Source organism: Cinclus cinclus, chromosome Z, assembly GCF_963662255.1.
Source record: "Cinclus cinclus chromosome Z, bCinCin1.1, whole genome shotgun sequence".
Classification (NCBI taxonomy): Eukaryota; Metazoa; Chordata; class Aves; order Passeriformes; family Cinclidae; genus Cinclus; species Cinclus cinclus.
Window position 1 is genome coordinate 84,686,957 of NC_085084.1, and position 22,386 is coordinate 84,709,342.

At 35.9% G+C, this 22,386-nt stretch overlaps 1 protein-coding gene across 1 annotated transcript in view; it reads right to left on the minus strand.

Annotated features, from left to right (window-relative positions):
* Window positions 1-22,386, minus strand: part of TCF4 (transcription factor 4) — a 145,471-nt gene that overhangs the window by 55,392 nt on the left and 67,693 nt on the right. Inside the window, 2 exon segments of the mRNA XM_062513990.1 lie at window positions 12,793-12,842; window positions 15,028-15,151. Of these exon segments, the coding sequence (XP_062369974.1) occupies window positions 12,793-12,842; window positions 15,028-15,151 (174 nt within the window).

Below are 22,386 nucleotides of genomic sequence, written 5' to 3' on the forward strand. Positions count from 1 at the left end.
TACATTATGTGATGTTATGTTTATGTTGCGTTATGCTACGTTACGTGATGATATGTTATGTTATGTCATGTTGAGTGATGTTACGTTCCGTTATGTGACGTTACGTTATGTTACGTTAAGTGATGTTATGTTATGTCATGTTATGTTTATGTTACGTTACGTTACGTTGTTATGTTACATTACGTTACATTATGTTACGTTATGTTACATTATGTGTTACGTTATGTTACGTTACGTTATTTTATGTTATGTTATGTTCTGTGATGTTACGTTACGTTACGTTACATTATGTGTTACGTTACGTTACGTTATGTTCTGTGACATTACGTTACGTTATGTCACATTATATTACGTTATGTTTATGTTGATGTTATGTTACATTACGTGACATTACCTTACGTTACATTACATTATGTTTCGTTATGTTGATGTTTATGTTATGTTACGGTTACGTTATGTTACGTTATGTTATGTGATGTTATGTGATGCTATGTAATGTTTACGTTACGTTACGTTTATGTTACGTTTATGTTATGTTATGTTATGTTACATTACGTTGTTGCATTATGTGATGTTGTGTAATGTTTACGTTACGTTATGTTACGTTATGTTACGTTTATGTTACGTTTATGTTACGTTACGTTATGTTACATTATGTGATGTTATGTGATGCTATGTAATGTTTACGTTAGGTTACGTTTACGTTACGTTTATGTTATGTTACGTTTATGTTACGTTACATTGTTACATTATGTGATGTTGTGTAATGTTTACGTTACGTTATGTTACGTTATGTTACGTTTATGTTACGTTACGTTGTTACATTATGTGATGTTGTGTAATGCTATGTAATGTTTACGTTATGTTACGTTTATGTTACGTTTATGTTACGTTACGTTATGTTACATTATGTGATGTTATGTGATGCTATGTAATGTTTACGTTAGGTTACGTTTACGTTACGTTTATGTTATGTTACGTTTATGTTACATTACGTTGTTGCATTATGTGATGTTGTGTAATGTTTACGTTACGTTATGTTACGTTATGTTACGTTTATGTTACGTTACGTTGTTACATTATGTGATGTTATGTGATGCTATGTAATGTTTACGTTACGTTACGTTTATGTTACGTTATGTTATGCTTCCTTATGTTATGTGACATTACATTACATTATATCATGTCACGTTATGTGATGTTCATGTTATGTTACATTACATTATATTATGCCGATGTCACATTACGTTACGTGACGTTACGTGACGTTACGTGATGTTATATCGCGTTTCGTTACGTTGATGTTTACGGTTTGTTTCGGGGTCGGTTACATTACATTCCATTATATGATGTTACGTTATGTGATGTTCATGTTATGTTACGTTACATTATATTATGTCGATGTCACATTACGTTACGTGACGTTACGTGACGTTACGTGATGTTATATCACGTTTCGTTACGTTGATGTTTACGGTGTGTTTCGGGGTCGGTTACGTTCCGTTCCATTATGTTACGTTCTGTTGATGTTCATGTTATGTTACGTTACGTGACGTTACGTGACGTTACGTGATGTTATATCACGTTTCGTTACGTTGATGTTTACGGTTTGTTTCGGGGTCGGTTCCGTTCCGTTCCATTATGTTACGTTCTGTGATGTTCATGTTATGTTACGTTACATTATATTATGCCGATGTCACGTTACGTTACCTGACGTTACGTGACGTTACGTGACGTTACGTGACGTTACGTGACGTTACGTGACGTTACGTGACGTTACGTGCCACAAGTGTCACACGCCGGCACCGCCACGGGCGGCCAGAGGGCACCGATCCCGCAGCAGCAAATTCATTCATTTATTAATTAATTTATTAATGCAAACAAAACAAACAAAAATTAAATCAATCAATAAATCATTTATTTAGTTGTTCCCTTTGGGTTTTTTTTATTTTTATTTTGGCGGATCCCAGAATAAAAAACAAAATAAAAATTCCAGGATTGCGGGTTGTGTTTGTTTACTTATAAACTTTTATTTTATTTTATTATTTTATTTTATTATTTTATTATTTTATTTTCTTTTATTATTTCATTTTTCTTTTACTTTATTTTATTCTTATTTTATTTGATGTTATTTTCGATGTGATTTCTATTTGATTTCTGGATGGATCTGTTGGATTTCATTTATTTTTATTGACAGAATTATTGGATTTTATTTATTTTATGGACGGAACTATTGGATTTTATTTTATTGACGGAATTATTGGATTTCATTTATTTTATGGACGGATCTGTTGGATTTTATTTATTTTATTGACGGAATTATTGGATTTTATTTATTTTATTGACGGAATTATTGGATTTCATTTATTTTATTGACGGATCTGTTGGATTTTATTTATTTTATTGACAGAACTATTGGATTTTATTTATTTTATTGACGGATCTGTTGGATTTAATTTATTTTATTGACAGAATTATTGGATTTTATTTATTTTATTGACGGATCTGTTGGATTTAATTTATTTTATTGACAGAATTATTGGATTTTATTTATTTTATTGACGGAACTGTTGGATTTTATTTATTTTATTGATGGAATTATTGGATTTTATTTATTTTATTGACGGATCTGTTGGATTTAATTTATTTTATTGACAGAATTATTGGATTTTATTTATTTTATTGACGGAACTGTTGGATTTTATTTATTTTATTGACAGAATTATTGGATTTTATTTATTTTATTGACGGAATTATTGGATTTTATTTATTTTATTGACGGAACTGTTGGATTTTATTTATTTTATGGACGGAATTATTGGATTTTATTTATTTTATGGACGGATCTGTTGGATTTTATTTATTTTATTGATGGAATTATTGGATTTTATTTATTTTATTGACAGAACGATTGGATTTTATTTATTTTATGGACGGAATTATTGGATTTTATTTATTTTATGGACGGATCTGTTGGATTTTATTTATTTTATTGACAGAACGATTGGATTTTATTTATTTTATTGACGGAACGATTGGATTTTATTTATTTTATGGACGGATGTATTGAGCGGCAGCTCATTCATTATGCATGCGTGATCGCATCTGCAGCTCATTAATATGCAAATGTATGCAGAGCGCAGCTGCTCCTCCTGCACGTCCTCCAAACAAATAAATACTTCTTGCCTTTCATTATTTTATTGCATTTCATTTCATTTTAATTCCTTGCATTTTATTATTTCCTCTCATTTCATGGGATTCGACTTTATTTGATTTTATTCTTTTATGATTTGATTTTATTATTTCATTATTTCATTACTTTATTTTTTTTTACTGTATTTTATGTTATTATTTTATTATTTTATTTTATTTTATTTTATTTTATGTTATTTAATTTGATTTTATTATTTTACTTGATTTTATTTTTATTATTTTATTTTATTCTATTATTTTATTTGATTTTTTATTTTATTATTTGATATGATCTTATTTTATTCTATTATGTTATTTGAATTTATTTTATTTTATTTATTTTTTTTATTATTTTATTATATTTTACATTATTTTATGTTATTTCATATTACTTTATTATGTTATTTGATTATTTGATTATTTTATTTGATTATTTTATTTTATTTGATTTGAATTTATTTTATTTTATTTTCACTTTATTATTTTATTTCCTTTTATTTTATTATTTTATTTGATTATTTTATTTGATTTGAATTTATTTTATTTTATTTTCACTTTATTATTTTATTTCCTTTTATTATTTTATTTGATTTATTTAATTTATTTTAATTTAATTTAATTTTATTATTTTATTTTATTTTCACTTTATTGTTTTATTTTATTTTATTATTTTATTTGATTTTTAAATTTATTTTATTTTTAAATTTTATTTTATTTTATTTTACTTTATTTTCTTTTATGTTATTTTCATTTTTATTATTTTATTCTATTTTATTTTATTATTTTATTTAATTATTTTATTTTATTTTATTTTCACTTTATTTTATTTTATTTTATTTTATTTTATTTTATTTTATTTTATTTTATTTTATGTTATTTCATTTCATTTTATTATTTTATTTTATTTTTTTAATTTATAATTTTATTATTTTATTATTTTATTATTTTATTATTTGGAGGCATTGGGGTTTTTTTATTTTTTTTCTTGGATTTTTTTGGGAGATTTTTTCTTGGTTTATTGGAGATTTTTTGGAGATTTTTTTGGAGATTTTTGGGGATTTTTGGGGGCTTTTTGGGGGATTTTTTTGGGCTTCTTTGGACATTTTTTGGGTTTTTTTTGGATTTTATTGGGGTTTTTTCCGGGTATTTTGGGGGATTTTTTACTTGTTTTTTGGAGATTTTTTTGGAGATTTTTTTGCTTATTTTGGCTAGGTTTTTTTTAGTGATTTTTTTGGGTTTTTGGGGGATTTTTTTAGGGCTTTTTTGGAGATTTTTTTGGCTTTATGGGATTTTTTTCGTGATTTTTTTGGGGTATCTTGGGTTTTTTTTGAGATTTTTTTGGGGGATTTTTCTGAATTTTTTTGGGTTTTTTTGGGGTTTATTTTGGGGGGGGGTTGGGGTTTTTTTTTGGTTTTTTTTCCGGTTTTCTTGGAGATTTTTTTGAGGGTTTTTTGGGAGATTTTTTTGGAGATTTTTTTGCTTATTTTGGCTTTTTTTGGTTTTCTTTTAGTGATTTTTTTGGGTTTTTTGGGGGATTTTTTAGGGCTTTTTTGGAGATTTTTTGGGGGTTTTTTGGAGATTTTTTTGGGGTTTTTTAAGTGATTTTTGGGGGTTTTTTGGGGTATTTTTGGGGGTTTTTTGGGGGGATTTTTCGGTTTTTTTGGTTTTTTTTCGAGTTTATTTTGGGGGGTTTTGGGGTTTTTTGGGGTTTTTTTGGGGGGGTTTTATTGAGATTTTCTTGGAGATTTTTTGGGGGTTTTTTTGAGAGTTTTTGGGGTTTTTTTTGGAGGATTTTTCTGGGTTTTCTTGGGGGGTGCTTTGGGTTTTTCGGGATTTTTTTCGGGTTTTTTTCTTTTTTTGGGGTTTTGTTGTGTTTTTTGTTGTGTTTTTTGTTGGGTTTTTTTGTGGATTTTTTTTCGGGAATTTTTGGGGTTTTTTTCCGTGTGGTTTTTTTTTTGGATTTTTTTTGGATTTTTGGGATTTTTTGGGGGGATTTTTTTGGGGGATTTTTTTCAGGTTTTTTTTAGGGTTTTTTTTAGGTTTTTTATATTTTTATGGATTTTTTTTAAGGGATTTTTTGCGGTTATTTTGGGGACTTCTGTATTTTTTTTGGATTTTTTGGGAATTTTTGGGGAGTTCTTGGATTTTTTTTTTTTTTGGAGATTTTTTGGGGATTTTTTAAGGGTTTTTTCAGGGATTTTTTTTGAGGATTTTTCATCGATTTTGGGGGGTTTTAAATGGATTTTTTTAGCGATTTTTCAGGGAATTTTGGGAGATTCCTAAGGATTCTTTTGGGATTTTTGGGATTTTTTTTTTTTTTTAAGGATTTTTTTTTAGGTTATTTTTGGGATTTTTATGGATTTTTTTTTAATGGATTTTTTGGGATTATTTTGGGGACTTCTTTTGTATTTTTTTGGGATTTTTTTGGGGATTTTTTTGGGGACTTTTTTTGAGGGATTATTCTGGAGAATTTTTTTTGGTGGGGTTGGGATTTTTTTTTTAATTTTGTTTTTTAGGGATTTTTGTTGGGAATTTTTGGGGGCATTTTGCTCCTCTTGGGAAGCCTCTGGAATTGCAGGGATGGATTGGAATGCTTAGGGAATTTTCTGGAAAAATGGGAAAAATCCGAGGGTTTCGTTCCTTGAAAGCAAAGCGGGGTGGAAATGGAAAAAATCCAGGAATAATCCTGGAATGTTGTTCAGGCAGGGAAGGAAGAGGGAAAATCCAGGAATGAGAGAAAATCCCCGGAAAGGCACGGCCGGAATTGTGATTTCCATGGAAAATCCCAGAATTCCATTATTCCAATCCCAAACCATTCCAGGAATTTCTAATTCCAATCCCAAACCATTCCAGGGGTTGGTAAAAGCAACCTAAACCATTGCAGGAATTTCTGATTCCATCCCGAAAAATTCCAGGAATTTGTGATTCCAACCTGAACCGTTCCAGAATCTCTGATTCCAACCCCAAACCATTCCAGGAATTTCTAATTCCAACCCCAAACCATCCCAGGAATTTCTAATTCCAATCCCAAACCATCCCAGGAATTTCTAATTCCAATCCCAAACCATTCCAGGAATTTCTGATTCCAACCCCAAACCATTCCAGGAATTTCTGATTCCATCCCCACACCATTCCAGGAATTCCAATCCCAAACCATTCCAAGATCTGGAATTCCAACCCCAAACCATTGCAGGAATTTCTGATTCCAACCCCAAACCATTCCAGGAATTTGTAATTCCAATCCCAAACCATTCCAGGAAATTCTGATTCCAATCCCAAACCATTCCAAGAATTTCTGATTCCAACCCCAAACCATTGCAGGAATTTCTGATTCCAATCCCAAACCAATCCAGGAATTCCAATCCCAAACCATTCCAAGCTCTGGAATTCCAACTCCAAACCATTCCAGGAATTTCTAATTCCAATCCCAAACCATTCCAAGAATTTCTGATTCCAACTCCAAACCATTCCAGGAATTTCTGATTCTGTTCAAAACCATTCCAGGAATTTCTAATTCCATCGCAAACCATTCCAGGAATTCCAATCCCAAACTATTCCAGGAATTTCTAATTCCAATCCCAAACCATTCCAGGAATTTGTAATTCCAATCTCAAACCATTCCAGGAATTTCTGATTCCATCCCAAACCATTCCAGGAATTTCTAATTCCAATCCCAAACCATTCCAAGAATTTCTGATTCCAACTCCAAACCATTCCAGGAATTTCTGATTCTGTTCAAAACCATTCCAGGAATTTCTAATTCCATCCCCACACCATTCCAGGAATTCCAATCCCAAACCATTCCAAGATCTGGAATTCCAACCCCAAACCATTCCAAGAATTTCTGATTCCATCCCAAACCATTCCAGGAATTTCTAATTCCAATCCCAAACCATTCCAGGAATTTCTGATTCCATCCCAAACCATTCCAGGAATTCCAATCCCAAACCATTCCAAGATCTGGAATTCCAACCCCAAACCATTCCAGGAATTTGTAATTCCAAACTCAAAGCATTCCAGGAATTCCATCCCAAACCATTCCGGGAATTCCAACCCCAAACCATCCCCTGAACCCCCCCCCCCCCCCAAATCCCATTTTCCATCCCTCGGAATTCCCACAACAACATCCACCGCTCCCAACCCCCGGAAGGAAAAAAAAAGAGAAAAAACCAAACAAAAAAACCCAGCAGGAAATTCCCTCGTGAAGATTCCATCAGAAATCCCGGATATTTTTGTTTTTTTTGGGATAAGCCAGGCCTAAACCCTCGCGGATTTTCCCGGCGTTCCGAGGGGGATTTGTTCATTTTGCCGGCGCAGGAAGCGCCCGTCGCACCCAATCTGTTTCCTCATCCCGGAAAACAAAAACTCCCGGCGCGTTTTCCCCCCCGAGGAAACGCGAGGCGAGGATAAAAATCCCGAAATATCCCGAAACGTTGGCACGTCCCCCGTGCCAAGGAGGGACTCGATAAAACTCCTCCCGACAGATGCTGAGGGGTCAGCCCCGGAAAAAACTGCCCGGGCTGAATCCCAAATGAATCGCACGGGGGAAGGGATGGGGGGAAATAGGGGGGGAAATGGGGGGGGGAATGGGGGAGAAAAATGGGGGGGAATGGGGGGGGAATGGGGGGGAAAATGGGGGGGGAAATGGGGGGGAATGGGGGGAGAAATGGGGGGAAATAAGGGGGGAAATGGGGGGGAATGGGGGAAATGGGGGGGAGGAAATGGGGGGAGGGAAATAGGGGGGGAAATGGGGGGGGAATGGGGGAGAAAAATGGGGGGGGAATGGGGGGGGAATGGGGGGGAAAATGGGGGGGAGGAAATGGGGGGGAATGGGGGGAAATGGGGGGGAAAATGGGGGGGGAAAATGGGGGGAGGGGAAATGGGGGAGAAAAATGGGGGGGAATGGGGGGGGGAAATGGGGGGGAAATAAGGGGGGAAATGGGGGGGAGGGAAATGGGGGAGAAAAATGGGGGGGGAAATGGGGGGGAAATGGGGGAAATGGGGGGGGAAATGGGGGGGAAATGGGGGGGAAATGGGGGGGGGAAATGGGGGGGAAATGGGGGGGAAATGGGGGAAATGGGGGGGGGAAATGGGGGGGAAATGGGGGGGAAATAAGGGGGGAAAATTGGGGGGGAAATGGGGGGGAGGAAATGGGGGGGAAATTGGGGAGAAAAATGGGGGGGAAATAGGGGGGGAAATGGGGGGAAATGGGGGGAAATGGGGAGGGAGGGGGAAATGGAGGGGGGGAGAAATGGGGGGGAATGGGGGGAAATGGGGGGGTAATGTGGGGGAAATAAGGGGGGAAATGGGGGAAATGGGGGAGAATGGGGGGGAATGGGGGGGAAGTGGGGGGGAAATAGGGGGGAAAAATGGGGGAGAAAACTGGGGAAGGAAATGGGGGAAAATGGGGGGGAATTGGGGGAAAATGGGGGGGAAATGGGGGGAGAAAAATGGGGGGAAATTGGGGGGGAAATGGGGGAAAATGGGGGGAATTGGGGGAAATGGGGGGAAAATGGGGGGGAAATGGGGGAGAAAAATGGGGGAAAATTGGGGGGGAAATGGGGGGGAATGGGGGGGAATGGGGGAAAATGGGAGGAAATGGGGGTGGAAAATAGGGGGGAGAAAATAGGGGAGAAAACTGGGGAAGGAAATGGGGGGAAATGGGGAGGGAATAGGGGGGGAAATGGGGGAAAATGGGGGAAAAATGGGGGAAAATGGGGGAAATGGGGAGAAAAATGGGGAGAAATGGGGGGGAAATGGGGGCAGAAAAATGGGGAAAAATGGGGGGAAATGGGGGGGGAATGCGGGAAATGGAGGGGAAATGGGGAAAAATGGGGGAAATGGGGGAAAAATGGGGGCAGAAAAATGGGGGGAAAAATGGGGGGAAATGGGGGGGGAATGCGGGAAATGGAGGGGAAATGGGGAAAAATGGGGGAAATGGGGGAAAAATGGGGGGGGAAACTTGGAAAAAACGTGGAAAAAAGGGGAAATGACATCCTGGTTCAAACCCTGATCCTAATACTGCTTCTAATCCTGGTTCAAATTCTAATCCTGGTCCCAATCCCGGTCCCAATCCTGATCCTGATCCCAATCCCAATCCCGATCCTGATCCTAATCCTGGTCCCGATCCAGATCCCAATCCCGATAGTAATCCTAATCCCAATCCCGATCCTGATCCTGATCCTAATCCAGATCCTAATCCGGGTCCCAATCCCAATCCCGATCCCAATCCCGGTCCCGATCCCGATCCCAATCCCGATCCCAATCCCAATCCCGATCCCAATCCCAATCCTCATCCTAATCCCGATCCTGATCCAAATCCCGATCCCAGTCCTCATCCTAATCCCGATCCTGATCCCTATCCCCATCCTGATCCCGGTCCTGATCCCGATCCCAATCCCGATCCCGATCCCTTTCCCAATCCCAATCCTGATCCCAATCCCGATTCCCATCCCAATCCCAATCCCGGTCCCAATCCTAGTCGCAATCCCAATCCCAATCCCGGTACCAAACCCAATCCCAATTCCGATCTCGATTTCGATCCCGATCCCAATCCCGATCCCGATCCCAATCCCAATCCCGATCCCAATCCCGATCCTTTTCCCAATCCCAATCCCGATCCCGATCCCGGTCCCGGTCCCAGTCCCGATCCCAATCCCGATCCCGATCCCGATCCTAATCCTGGATCCCGGTGCAGTGCCATACCCTTAAGCCCAGCTTTAACTGGGTTTAAACAAGGACTGTGCCGAGCTTTGCACTTGGGAAACTCCGAATTCCCGAAGGAAAACGGAATTGCGAGGAAGCGCAGCCGGAGCCCTGAGCGCTAATTAATTAATTAATTAATTAATTAATCCATCCATCCATCCATCCATCCATTCCTTAATTGACATTAATTAATCCCCTCCCCCACCGAGCTCATTCCCCTCCCAATTCCCAAGAATTCCCCAGAACTTCCAGCCTCTCGTTTTTTGGGTTTTTTTTTCCCCGCAGGAATTTTTTTCCGAAACCTCCGGAATTTTTTCTTTCTCGTTTAAATTTTCTCGCGTTGCCGGCGTCGCGCTGCAGAGGGAGACTCTGGCCTAGCTAAACCAAACCCCCTTAATCCCAGCCTAACAAAACCCGCCCGTCCCCAAACGAAAAAGCCAAAGCCCCAAAACCCCCGGAGCGTCCCCAACCCTTCCCATCCATTTCCTTCAAATCCCCCAGAGCGATTTAATTAGGATCTCTAATTAACAAGCAAATAAATCATTTTAATTCCCCTTCAAATCCACGCCGGGTTCTCATTCCCCAATTTTTTTTTTTTTTTTTTTTACCCCAGGAATTTTTTTTTTTTCCCCCCCGGGAATTCCTGACGGCGCAACGCTGAATAAATGCCCAAAAAATCCAGGAATATTCACAAAGAACTCCCAAATTTAAGAAGGGAAAAATAAAACAAACAAAAAAATGCCCCGAAATCTTTGGATTTCCACCCCAGAATTCCCAATTTTCGCCCGAAACCACGGAATTTTTTTCTCCTTTAATTCCAGGGAAAAGGAATTTCTGGAATAATTCAAATATCCAGGAATAATTTTAATATCGAAATTCCCGCCCAATCAGAAATAATTCCAAGGATTTTCACTTCGCGAGGGAAAGAAATTCCCAATTAATTTTAGGCCCGATTATTTTTTAATTCATTTCAATTCATTTTTTTCAATTCGTTTTTTTTTTTTTTTTTTTTTTTTCCCCTGAATTAACGTTTTCCCGCCATTCCGAAAGATTCCCATGGACGTCTGACGAACGGCAGCGGGATTTAATTAATCCCCGGCATTTAATGAGGACATCGATTACATTCGATTAATTAACAGAAGCGATGCTGAGCTCTAATAATTATTGGAATTATTTCGGGCTCCGAGTTCAAATTCTTGCAACCGAAAATTTCCAGGATTTTTCCGAATTTTTTTTTTTTTTTTTTTTGGGATAACGCCGATTAATTGTGATGTTCGTTAATTAGCGATCAATTGCCGCTAATGAGGGGGTTCGGGGCTGAAAGGGAAGATATGCAAATGAGGCCGTCTCGAGGAGAACGATATGCAAATGAGGCGCCACCAATACCAAGCTAATATTCCAATGAGGCCGTAATCATTCGAACCATATGCAAATGAGGACGCAATCACTAGAACCATATGCAAATGAGGCTGTGCCGATAACGAAACGATATGCAAATGAGGCCACAATCTTTAGAACCATATGCAAATGAAGCTGAAATCCATAGAACCATATGCAAATGAGGCAGCGTCGATATACAATTTATATGCAAATGAGGCCATAACCATCCAAACCCTATGCAAATGAGGCCACAATCATTAGAACCATATGCAAATGAGGCAGTGCCGATATCAAATCAATATGCAAATGAGCCCGTAATCCTTAGGACCATATGCAAATGAGCCCGTTATCCTTAGAACCATATGCAAATGAGGCAGTGCCGATATTGAATCAATATGCAAATGAAATGAGGCTGTAATCATTCAAACCATATGCAAATGAGGCCATAATCCTTAGGACCATATGCAAATGAGGCTGTGCCGACACCAAACCGATATGCAAATGAGTCCGTAATCCTTACAACCATATTCAAATGAGGCTGTAATCATTAGAACCATATGCAAATGAGGCAGCAGCAATTAGAATCATATGCAAATGAGGCAGTAATCATCAGAACCATATGCAAAAAAAGCCAAAATCCTTAGAACCGTATGAAAATTAGGCCGCACTGATAACAAATCAATATGCAAATGAGGCTGCAATCCTTAGAACCATATGCAAATGAGGCGGTGACAATACCAAATCGATATGCAAATGAGGCCGTAATCCTTAGAACCATATGCAGATGAGGACAAAATCATCAGAACCATATGCAAATGAGGCTGCAATCCTTAGAGCCGTATGCAAAATGAGGCTGTGCTGATAACGAATCGATATGCAAATGAGGTCGTAATCTTTAGGACCAGATGCAAATGAGGCTATGATCCTTCGAACCATATGCAAATGAGGCTGTGACGACACACAATCGATATGCAAATCAGGCCGTAACCATGAGAGGCATATGCAAATGAGACAGTGCCGATATCGAATCAATATGCGAACGAGGCCGTAATCATTAGAACCATATGCAAATGAGGACATAATCATTAGAACAGTATGCAAATGAGGCTGTGCCGACACTAAAATCTGTATGCAAATGAGGCCATAATCATCAGAACCATATGCAAATTAGGCAGTTCTGATACCCGACCAATATGCAAATGAGGCCGTTAGCCTTAGAACCATATGCAAATGAGGCAGTGCCAATACCCAATCAATATGCAAATGAGGCCGTAATCCTCGGATCCATATGCAAATGAGCCTGAACCCAAATCCCAAATTGGATTTTTCCGACCCCGATTTTCCATTTCCGGGGGATGGAAAAAAACAAACAAAAAAAAAAAATAATCCCAAAATTCCCCCCAAAAAACCCCGAACGGAGAAAATTCCGATTCTTTCCTTTTATCCCGAAATTCCCAAAATTCCCGAAATTCCCAAAATTCCGGCATTTCATCCCGAGGAACTCGCGCTACTTACGGAGGACGGCAAACCCGGAGGAACTTTCCGAACTTTTTTTGTCTGAACTTCTGGAAAAAAAGGGGGGGGAAAAAAAACCCAAAAATTTGGGAATTAAAAAAATGAAAAATTTGAAATTTTTTAATAAAATTTTTTTATTTTGGGGGGGAGGGGGGGGGGAATTTTGGGAATTTTAAAGGGAAAAAAAAGGAATTTTGGGGATTTTCAGTGCGGGTTTTTGGGGTTTTTTAATGTTTGGGGTTTTGGGGGGATTTTGGGATTTTTGGGGTTTAGGGATTTTTGGGAATTGGAGATTTTTGGGATATTTGGGATTTTTTGGGGTCTTTGAGATTTTTTTGGGTTTTGGGATTTAGGGATTTTTGGGAATTGTTTTTTTTGATTTTGGGATATTTGGGATTTTTGGGGTCTTTTGAGATTTTTTGAGATTTTTGGGATTTGGAGATTTTTGGGATATTTGGGATTTTTTGGAGTCTTTGAGAGTTTTTTGGGTTTTGGGATTTGGGGATTTTTGGGATTTGGGTTTTTTTGGATTTTGGGATTTTTGGGGGTCTTTGAGAGTTTTGGGATATTTGGAATTTAGGTTTTTTTTGGATTTTGGGATTTTTGGATTTTGGGATTTTTGGGATATTTGGGATTTTTTGGGACATTGAGATTTTTTGGAATTTGGGGATTTTTTTGGGATTTTTGGTTTTTGGGATCTTTGGGATATTTGGGATTTTTTTGGGATTTTGAGATTTTTTTGGGAATTTTGGGATTTGGGGGATCTGGGTTTTTTGGGATTTAGGGATTTTTTTGGGATTTTGAGATTTTTTGAGATTTTTTTGGATTTTGGGGATCTGGGTTTTTTTGGGATTTAGGGATATTTGGGATTTGGGGTTTTTTGGGACTTTGGGATTTTTGGGATTTGGGGGATCTGGGTTTTTTTGGGATTTCAGGATTTTTTTAAAAATTTTTGGGATTTCTGGGAACACTGGGATGTTTGAGAATTCTGGGATTTCTGGGATAAGGATGGGATTTCTGGTACATTTGGGATTTCTAGGATAATCTGGGATATTGTGGGATTATTCTGGGATATTGTGGGATTATTCTGGGATATCTGGGATATTTGGGATTATTTTGGGATATTTGGGATTTCTGGGACATTTGGGATATTTGGGATTATTGTGGGATATTTGGAATTTCTGGCATATTTATTTGGGATATTATTTATATTGATTTGGGATATTGATATCTATTTGGGATATTAATATTTATTTGGGGTATTTATATCTATTTGGGGTATTTCTATTTATTTGGGATATTATTTCTATTTATTTGGGATATTAATGATGTTTATTTGGGATATTATTGATGTTTATTTGGGATATTATTGATATCTCTTTGGGATATTATTGATGTTTATTTGGGATATTATTGATGTGTATTTGGGATATTATTGATGTGTATTTGGGATATTATTGATATCTCTTTGGGATATTATTGATGTGTATTTGGGATATTATTGATGTTTATTTGGGATATTATTGATGTGTATTTGGGATATTATTGATGTGTATTTGGGATATTATTGATATCTCTTTGGGATATTATTGATGTGTATTTGGGATATTATTGATGTGTATTTGGGATATTATTGATATCTCTTTGGGATATTATTGATGTTTATTTGGGATATTATTGATGTTTATTTGGGATATTATTGATATCTCTTTGGGATATTATTGATGTTTATTTGGGATATTATTGATGTTTATTTGGGATATTATTGATGTGTATTTGGGATATTATTGATGTGTATTTGGGATATTATTGATGTTTATTTGGGATATTATTGATGTGTATTTGGGATATTATTGATGTGTATTTGGGATATTATTGATGTGTATTTGGGATATTATTGATGTGTATTTGGGATATTATTGATGTTTATTTGGGATATTATTGATGTCTCTTTGGGATATTATTGATGTGTATTTGGGATATTATTGATGTGTATTTGGGATATTATTGATGTTTATTTGGGATATTACTGATGTGTATTTGGGATATTATTGATGTGTATTTGGGATATTATTGATGTTTATTTGGGATATTATTGATGTTTATTTCGGATATTATTGATGTTTATTTCGGATATTATTGATGTCTCTTTGGGATATTATTGATGTTTATTTGGGATATTATTGATGTTTATTTGGGATATTATTGATATCTGTTTTTTGGGACGCCCCTCACCCACGGAGGAGCCGTGCAGGGCTCTCCGGCGCGCGCCGGCCCCGTACTGGTAGAACTGGGATCCCGGTTTGCTCGGGGACAGAGCCCCCGGCGCCGCCAGCTCCAGCTCCGGTCCCAGCAGGCCCTGGAAGAGAACAGCGGGGTCAGCCACGGGACAGTGAACTGATCGATCGATCGATTGATTGATTAATTGATTGATTAATGAACAACGGGATCGCCGACGGACACCGGGATCATAACCAACAACAAACGGGATAACGAACTGATCGATCGATTGATTGATCGATTGATTAATTGATTGATTAATGAACAACGGGATCGCCGATGGACACCGGGATCATAACCAACAGCAAACGGGATAACGAACTGATCGATCGATCGATTGATCGATTGATTGATTGATGAATTAATGAACAACGGGATCGCCGACGGACACCGGGATCATAACCAACAGCAAACGGGATAATGAACTGATCGATCGATCGATCGATTGATTGATTAATGAATTAATGAACAACAGGATCGCCGACGGACACCGGGATCATAACCAACAACAAACGGGATAACGAACTGATCGATCGATCGATTGATTGATTAATTGATTGATTAATGAACAACGGGATCGCTGATGGACACCGGGATCATAACCAACAACAAACGGGATAATGAACTGATCGATCGATTGATTGATTGATTGATGAATTAATGAACAACGGGATCGCCTACGGACACCAGGATCATAACCAACAGCAAACGGGATAACGAACTGATCGATCGATCGATTGATAGATTGGTTGATTAATGAATTAATGAACAATGGGATAATTAACAATGGGGTAATGGGACATCCCGATCCCAAACACCCGTGGCCCCAAATCCAAACCCAAATCCACAAATCTCTGAAACCAATCCCAATCCCCAAATCCCAAATATGAAATCCCAAATATGAAATCTCCAGTCTCCAAATCCCAAATCCCAATCCCAAATCCCCAATCCCCAAATCCCAGTCCCAATCCTAATCCCAATCCTCAAACACCAAATCCCAATCCCAAATTCCCAAATCCCAATCCTCAATCCCCAATCCCCTAATCCCCAAATACCAATCCCCAATCCAAATTTCAAAAATCCCAATCCTCAAAATCCCAATCCCCAATCCCAAAATCCCAATCCGTATCCCCAATCCCCAAATCCCAAATCCCAATCCTCAAAATCCCAATCCCCAATCCCAAAATCCCAATCCAAATCCCCAATCCCAATCCCCAAATCCCAGTCCCAATCCTATTCCCAAAATCCCAATCCAAATCCCAAAATCCCAATCCCCAAAATCCCCAATCCCAATTCCCAAAATCCTCAATCCCCAATCCCCAAAATCCTCAATCCCCAATCCCCAATCCCCCAAATCCTCAATCCCCAATCCCAAATCCCGAATCCCAAATCCCAAATCCCGAATCCCAAACCCCAATCCCCAAAATCCCAATCCCCAATATCCCAATCCCCAATATCCCAATCCCCAATCCCAAAATCCCAAAATCCCAAAATCCCAAATCCCAATCCCCAGATCCCAAATCCCAAATCCTAAAAATCAGCAAAAAAAAAAAAGAACGGGAAATGTGATCTCAGTGCTTTAAAGGGGACAGAATTCCCAAAAAAAAAAAAAAGGGGAAAAGCGGGAATTGTGGGAATTGGGGGAATTCTGGGAATTGTGGGAAAATTGGGGAATGGTGGGAATTTGGGAATTGTGGGAAATTTGAGGAATGGTGGGAAATTTGAGGAATGGTGGGAATTTGGGAATTGTGGGAATTTGGGAATTGTGGGAATTGCAGGATAAATATCTCGGGAATGGAGTATCAAAGAGATATCAAACGGATATAAAATAGAAATGAAATCAAATCAAACCGATATAAAATTGATATCAAAGAGATATCAAACAGATATAAAATAGAAATGAAATCAAATCAAACCGATATAAAATTGATATCAAAGAGATATCAAACGGATATAAAATAGAAATGAAATCAAATCAAACCGATATAAAATTGATATCAAAGGGAAATCCAACGGATATCAAAGAGAAATGAAATGAAATCAAACTGATATCAAATTGACATCAAAGAGATATCAGATATAAAATTGATATCAGAGAGATATCAAATACCTGTAATAGATATAGAGTTGATATCAAAGAGATATCAGATATAAAATTGATATCAAACAGATATCAAACAGATATCAAATACCTGTAATAGATATAAAATTGATATTAAATGTGTCATGTGTCAAATATAATTGATTAATTAATTTAATTAATCCACAATTAATCAATAGATATTCTAGATATAACGGATTAATATATCACGGATTAAATCCCTTTAATTAATCCAGAATTAATTAATGCACAGTACACGTGAGATGTAATGGATTAAATATAACACAGATTAAATTAATTTAATTAATCCAGAATTAATTAATCGATAACCTAGATACAATGGATTAAATGTGTCAGATTAAATCCCTTTAATTAATCCAGAATTAATTAATCGATAACCCAGATAAAATGGATTAAATGTGTCAGATTAAATCCCTTTAATTAATCCAGAATTAATTAATGCACAGTACACGTGAGATGTAATGGATTAAATATGACACAGATTAAATAAATTTAATTAATCCAAAATTAAATATCAAATATCACGGATTAAATTTGTTGATAGACGCAATGTATTAAATGTAATTTATTCCTCTGGAATTAATTAAATCTATTGTAATTTATTCATCTGGAAATAATTAAATAATTAAATGTGCTATATCTGGGATTGATTGAAGACTCAATGGATTAAATGGAATGTGTCTATTGGTCATTAATTAGTTAATTAATTAATTAATTAATGAGTTAATGAGTTTTAGACTCAATGGATTAAATGGAATGTGTCTATTGGTCATTAATTAGTTAATTAATTAATTAATTAATGAGTTAATGAGTTTTAGACTCAATGGATTAAATGGAATGTGTCTATTGGTCATTAATTAGTTAATTAATTAATTAATGAGTTAATGAGTTTTAGACTCAATGGATTAAATGGAATGTGTTTATTGGTGATTAATTAATTAATTAATGATTTAATGAGTTCTAAACACACTGGATTAAATAGAATGTATTTATGGTCATTAATTAATTAATTAATTAGTTTAGACTCAAGGGATCAAATGGAATGTGTTTATGGGTCATTAATTGATTAATTAATTATAGACTCAATGGATTAAATGGAATGTATTTATAGGTGATTAATTAATTAATTACAGAATGCATTAATTACCATGGATTAATTACCATGGATTAATTACAGAATGTATTAATTACCGTGTATTAATTACCAAGGATTAATTACTGTGTTTTAGAGATTAGATTGTAGATTACAGAATGCATTAATTACCGAATGCATTAATTACAGAATGCATTAATTACAGAATGGATTAATTACAGAATGGATTAATTACCATGGATTAATTACAGAATGTATTAATTACCGTGTATTAATTACCATGGATTAATTACTGTGTTTTAGAGATTAGATTGTAGATTACAGAATGCATTAATTACCGAATGCATTAATTACAGAATGCATTAATTACAGAATGCATTAATTACAGAATGGATTAATTACAGAATGTATTAATTACCATGGATTAATTACAGAATGGATTAATTACAGAATGTATTAATTACTGTGTATTAATTACCATGGATTAATTACTGTGTTTTAGAGATTAGATTGTAGATTACAGAATGCATTAATTACCGAATGCATTAATTACAGAATGGATTAATTACAGAATGGATTAATTACCATGGATTAATTACCATGGATTAATTACAGAATGTATTAATTACTGTGTATTAATTACCATGGATTAATTACTGTGTTTTAGAGATTAGATTGTAGATTACAGAATGCATTAATTACAGAATGCATTAATTACAGAATGCATTAATTACAGAATGTATTAATTACAGAATGGATTAATTACAGAATGGATTAATTACCAGGGATTAATTACAGAATGTATTAATTACCGTGTATTAATTACCATGGATTAATTACTGTGTTTTAGAGATTAGATTGTAGATTACAGAATGCATTAATTACCGAATGCATTAATTACAGAATGCATTAATTACAGAATGCATTAATTACAGAATGGATTAATTACAGAATGGATTAATTACCATGGATTCATTACAGAATGGATTAATTACAGAATGTATTAATTACCGTGTATTAATTACCAAGGATTAATTACAATGGATTAATTCCAGAATGCATTAATTACCGTGTATTAATTACCAAGGATTAATTACGGAATGTATTAATTACCGTGTATTAATTACCATGGATTAATTACTGTGTTTTAGAGATTAGATTGTAGATTACAGAATGCATTAATTACAGAATGCATTAATTACAGAATGTATTAATTACAGAATGGATGAATTACAGATTGTATTAATTACAGAATGTATTAATTACCGTGTATTAATTACCATGGATTAATTACTGTGTTTTAGAGATTAGATTGTAGATTACAGAATGCATTAATTACAGAATGCATTAATTACAGAATGCATTAATTACAGAATGGATTAATTACAGAATGGATGAATTACAGATTGTATTAATTACAGAATGGATTAATTACAGAATGCATTAATTACAGAATGCATTAATTACAGAATGCATTAATTACAGAATGGATTAATTACAGAATGGATTAATTACCATGGATTAATTACAGAATGGATTAATTCCAGAATGTATTAATTACCATGGATTAATTACAGAATGGATTAATTACGGAATGTATTAATTACTGTGTATTAATTACCATGGATTAATTACTGTGTTTTAGAGATTAGATTGTAGATTACAGAATGCATTAATTACAGAATGCATTAATTACAGAATGGATTAATTACAGAATGTATTAATTACCGTGTATTAATTACCATGGATTAATTACTGTGTTTTAGAGATTAGATTGTAGATTACAGTATGCATTAATTACAGAATGCATTAATTACAGAATGGATTAATTACAGAATGCATTAATTACAGAATGGATGAATTACAGATTGTATTAATTACAGAATGGATTAATTACAGAATGTATTAATTACAGAATGGATTAATTACAGAATGTATTAATTACAGAATGGATTAATTACAGAATGGATTAATTACAGAATGGATTAATTACCATGGATTAATTACCACGTATTAATTACAGAACGCATTAATTAGGATGGATGTGATTGCAATTACAGAATGCATTAATTAGTGAATTGATCATTAATTACAGCGCCCGAGCTGCAGATCCGCCTGCGCCTCCGTTAATGAACGAGGTGATCGATCGATCGATTGATTAATTAACTGATTGATTAATTGATTGATTGATTAACTGATTGATTGATTGATTGAATTAAGGAGAGCCCTGATGGGAACAGGGACGCGGGAGGAGCCACGGGATGAATGCTGAGCACTAATTAATTACCACGGGATTAACGACGGGGCCTTAATTACACATTAGACTCGGATTAAACCCGGGATTACACCCGGGATTAAATCCGGGAATAAAACCGATATTAAATCCAGGATTAATATGATATTAGACCCGGATTAAAAGCGGGATTAAAACCGGGATTAAACCGGCATTAGACCCCGATTAAAACCGGGTTTAAACCGGGATTAAATCCGGGATTAAACCGATATAAGACCCGGATTAAAACCAGGATTAAACTGATATTATACCTGGATTAAAACCGGGATTTAAACCGATAATCTACCAGGATTAAAAACAGGATCAACCAGCATTAGACCCCGATTAAAACTGGGTTTAAACCGGGATTAAATACGGGATTAAACCAATATTAGACCCGGATTAAACCGGGATTAAACCCGGATTAAATCCAGGATTAAAACCGATATTGGACCAGGATTAAATCCGGGATTAAAATCGATATTTGACCAGGATTAAAACCAGGATTAAACAGATATTAGACACGGATTAAAACTGGGATCAAACTGCCATTAGACCCGGATTAAATCCAGGATTAAAACCGATATTGGACCAGGATTAAATCCGGGATTAATATCGATATTAGACCAGGATTAAAACCAGGATTAAACAGATATTAGACACGGATTAAAACTGGGATCAAACTGCCATTAGACCCGGATTAAATCCAGGATTAAAACCGATATTGGACCAGGATTAAATCCGGGATTAATATCGATATTAGACCAGGATTAAAACCAGGATTAAACAGATATTAGACACGGATTAAAACTGGGATCAAACTGCCATTAGACCCGGATTAAATCCAGGATTAAAACTGATATTGGACCAGGATTAAATCACGGAGTAAAACCGATATTAGACCAGCATTAAAACGGGGAATAAACTGATATTAGACCCAGATTAAAACCGGAATTAAAACCACAATCGAACTGATACTGGACCTGGATTAAAACTGGGATCAAACTGCTATTAGGCCGGGATTAAAAGTGGTATCAAACCAATATCAGAACTGGTATTAAACCAGGATTAAAACCGGTATCAAACTGATATCAGAACTGGAATTAAAGCCCGATTAAAACCGATATCAGAACCGGTATTAAACCTGGATTAAAACCAGAATCAAAATGATATAAAACCAATATCAGAACCGGTATTAAACCGGGATTAAAACTGGTATCAAACCGGTATCAAAACCGGTATTAAACCACGATTAAAACTGATATCAAACTGACCTCAAACAGATATCAGAACCGGAATTAAACCCGGATTAAAACCAATATCAGAACCGGTATTAAACCTGGATTAAAACGGGTATCAGAACCGATATCAAACAGATATCAGAACTGGAATTAAACCTGGATTAAAACCGATATCAGAAGTGGTATTAAATCTGGATTAAAACTGGTATCAAACCGATATCAAAACCGATATCGGAACCAGCATTAAACCCGGATTAAAACCGATATCAGAACCGGTATTAAACCTGGATTAAAACGGGTATCAGAACTGATATCAAACTGATATCAGAACTGGAATTAAACCCGGATTAAAACCGATATCAGAACCGGTATTAAACCTGGATTAAAACGGGTATCAGAACTGATATCAAACTGATATCAGAACTGGAATTAAACCCGGATTAAAACCGATATCAGAACCGGTATTAAATCGGGATTAAGACCGATATCAAACCTCTATCAAACCACTATCAAACTGATATCACACCGATATCAAACTGATATCAAAACGATATCAAACCGATATCAAACCACTATCAAACCTCTA